We start from the raw sequence: 3,353 nt of genomic DNA, 5'->3' as shown, positions 1-3,353 counted from the left end.
GACTCAGGTGATCCCATGGATGGTTGTGAGCCCCAGTGCGAGTCCTAAGAACTGACTCAGGTTCTCTACAAGAGCAGCAGGTACTCTCCACCAGTCAGCCAGCCGAGACTGGAGAGATGGCTTCTGTGTGAACGTCGAGGCTCACAACCAAAAGACAGCAAGTGCTCTTAACCACTCAGCAGTCTTTCCAGCCCCTTCCTCTACTTTTTACTTCATTTTTCTTTTAAAGACTTGAGGTCTCAGCACCTTGTTGAATAGCACAGTGCTGCCTGTAGCTCCACAGATAGCTGCTATTCTTGGTCTCTAAGGGTACTTGTACTTACGTGTACAAACCTAGTCACAGACACAAGCACATACATGTAATTTAAAAATAATAAAAAAAAATTAAGAAAAAAATCTGTTTTCTTTTGGTTTTTGAGTGCTAGGGAGCTGGCTCAGTGAGAAAAGAAGGCTGGAGTTCAGGTCCCTGGCACCCACATATAGTTTTTGGACCTACTTGTAATCCCAGCATTCAGACAGACACAGGCGATCCCTTGGGCAAGCTGGCTCCTGAGATGCTTGCAGCTTATTTAGTTCTAAGCTTAGGAAGAGATCCTGACTGTCTGTGTTGCTGTGTCTGTATCTGTCTCTCTACCTAAGAGCTTCTGAGGAAGACAACACATGCTGACCTTTGCTCTCCATAGGCATAGCATTTTCCTGTACACATACTCCTCCACATATGAACATGCTTACACATGTGTGCATACCATGAGACGTGCAAGAATTTTTTTTTTTACTAATTTATTGTGTTTTCATAATGTTTATATGTGTTCAAGCCATGAAGACTTTGTGTTTTCTAGGAAAAAGAAACTAAGTGTGAAGCTTCCCCATTGAAAAGTGTGAATTTTCATATGCACACTATTTTGTAACATACATATATGGATGCATACATTATATACATTACATACACACATATAAATTTATTTATTTTGAGACAGGTCTTAAAACGTGCAGTCCACAGTAACCCTGACCTTGCAGTGATCCTCATTCCTCCGTCTCTCAAAAGCTTGAGACTCCTGGGTGCATTCTATTAAGTTTGTGTAATAGAAATACATGCAATGGATTCTTAAAAGTTTTGGGAGGAAGTGAGAGGGAACAAAAATTTGAGATACAGGTAAATAAAGTTAGTTTATTTCAAAGTCTTTTGAAATCATGGTTTATTTTTGTTTCAGCTACAAGCTTTGGAATTGCTTTGCCAGCTTGGATAGTTGACCAGAAAAATTCGATTCTGGTAAGTGCGTTTAAATCAGGCCTATTGTAACTAACGTGTTTGTATACTTTTTTTTATATGCTGTTTATAGGGTATAATATAATGAAAGCTCTTACAAAGAAAACCTGGCATGCTGTTTCTGTGATTTGAAAGGTAACTTTAGCAAGAGAAAAGACGTGGTTCCCGTTATTACACTGCGGGCTTAGGACAGTGTATTCTGATTGTAAGCTTGAGACCTCCACGGTTTACTAACTTACTCTGAAAGTAGTTTGGATAGTGTCTTATTTTTGGTTTGAGAACTATTAGATTTATATAATTATACATTCATCTAAAGTGAATTCCTAGTTTCACTTACTCTTTTCACCTTTACTCAAGCTAAGCTATTTTATGCTAAATTAAAGAGGTTTTCCATACTAGGAGGGGAACTGGGACATGGGGCAGATTTCCATCAGTGACAGTTACTATAACCCTAAAATATCAGAATCTATCTTAATATAGTGTTTAAAAAGTGATGCTTTTCTACTTGTGGTTTCATGAAAGTAATTATCTAGGAGTTTTATTTTAACTTTTCCTTATTACTTGTAAATGAATTTTCTCTATATATTTATGTCTGTGTGTGTGGATGTTCTCATGTCACAACTTAAGTGTGGAGGTCAGAAAATAACTTGCTGGAGTTGGTTTGTTCTGGTCTGGGGATGGAAGGGTTGGTGACAGGTGCTTTTAGCTACTAAGCCATTTTGCTGTTCTGAGGACTTTTTTTTTTTTTAAAAAAAAAAACACTTTAAAAGCAAAATTTATACAGTTTAGTAGTAATTTGTTTTGAAAATTGCTATTTTGTGACATTAAAATTGGTAGTCTTTAGAGCTGTATACTTGTTGCTTTTAAGTACATCTGCCATTGCTTAGGGTTACCGTGGGAATAATAGAAAAGAGAAAGACAGCTGACAGACTTCAGATGAAGCTGTAGGCGGAAAGTCAGTAGGTAATGTCGCACACAAATAATAAAATGGTGCATGTCGCTAGGCCAGGAGGCAGTGTGTAAGGGCTTGTCGTTTATTTCTCTGCACTATTTGCAGGATGTGAATAGAGACAGTGCTCGACTGGAAGGGAAGTGAAATTTATAAGAGTTTTACAGTTATCTATATTATATCAGTAAATAGTAAAGTAAAAGATGATTTGTTATAGTAGATAAAAACGAGTTTGAATATAGTAATGTTGTTTGTGTGTCACAGGACAAGCTGTGTAATCTAATTGTACTTAAGCTACGCTGTCTGCAAAATTAAAAGAAAAGACTGGCACCTTCATTGTATAGGACCCAATAACAGTACTTCTTTGTAAATCTGAACATTGTTGTAATTCATCTCACCAAAGCATAGCTGTTTTCTCCTGAATTCTAGGTTTTACTTGTGTATGGACTGGCTTTTATGGTTATCCTTCCTGTTGTGGTGGTAAGTTTTACCTCTTTTTACTAATTTTTTGGGGTAGTTGCTTCGTAAGATTTTGATTATTAGAATTTAATCCATTCAACCTCATGTTTTAAATGATAACTATTATTGCTTGAGACAGGGTCTTACCACTTAACTCTGGCTGGTCTGGAACTTGATAGGTAGTCTGGGTTGACCTCAAACTCATAGAGATCTGCCCACCTCTGCTTCCCAATTGCTGTCATTAAAGGTACCACCACACCCAGCCTATTTTTATATGTATGTATGTATGTATGTATGTATGTATGTATGTGTGCTTGTTTGTGTGTAGGGTATTTGCAAATGAGAGTAGGTGTCTGAGTTGTTGAGAAGAGAGTGTTTGATTCCCTGGAGCTGGAGTGGTTGTGGGCTAGTTGCTATGGATGCTGGGAACAGACCGTGGGTTCTCCACAAGAGTAGTAGGTGGTCTTAACCCTAAGGCATATGCCCAGACCCTAGTAGCCTTGTTTTAAAAATAACTGTGTAGGAATTTAGTTGCAGAGCTACTAAAATGTTTATGATTACCTAGTTTCTTTCTTTTGTGTCTTGTGTTCTTTTTGGTCCTGGCGCTTGTGTGAGTCCACAGTCCTGTTTGGTATCTGTCTTGTGTGAGTCCACAGTCCTGTTACGTATCTGTCTTGT

The 3,353-nt window shown here is 37.9% G+C and overlaps 1 protein-coding gene across 1 annotated transcript in view; it reads left to right on the top strand.

Moving 5' to 3' along the window:
• Sec63 (SEC63 homolog, protein translocation regulator) overlaps positions 1-3,353 on the top strand; it is a 68,198-nt gene that overhangs the window by 29,912 nt on the left and 34,933 nt on the right. The window contains exons 6-7 of the mRNA XM_028769033.1: positions 1,212-1,270; positions 2,646-2,696. Coding sequence (XP_028624866.1) covers positions 1,212-1,270; positions 2,646-2,696 — 110 coding nt within the window. The remainder of the gene's footprint in view (positions 1-1,211; positions 1,271-2,645; positions 2,697-3,353) is intronic.

The sequence above is a fragment of the Grammomys surdaster genome, unplaced genomic scaffold, assembly GCF_004785775.1.
Source record: "Grammomys surdaster isolate TR1022 unplaced genomic scaffold, NIH_TR_1.0 190, whole genome shotgun sequence".
Lineage (NCBI taxonomy): Eukaryota > Metazoa > Chordata > Mammalia > Rodentia > Muridae > Grammomys > Grammomys surdaster.
This window is presented reverse-complemented; position numbering and strand designations above follow the sequence as displayed.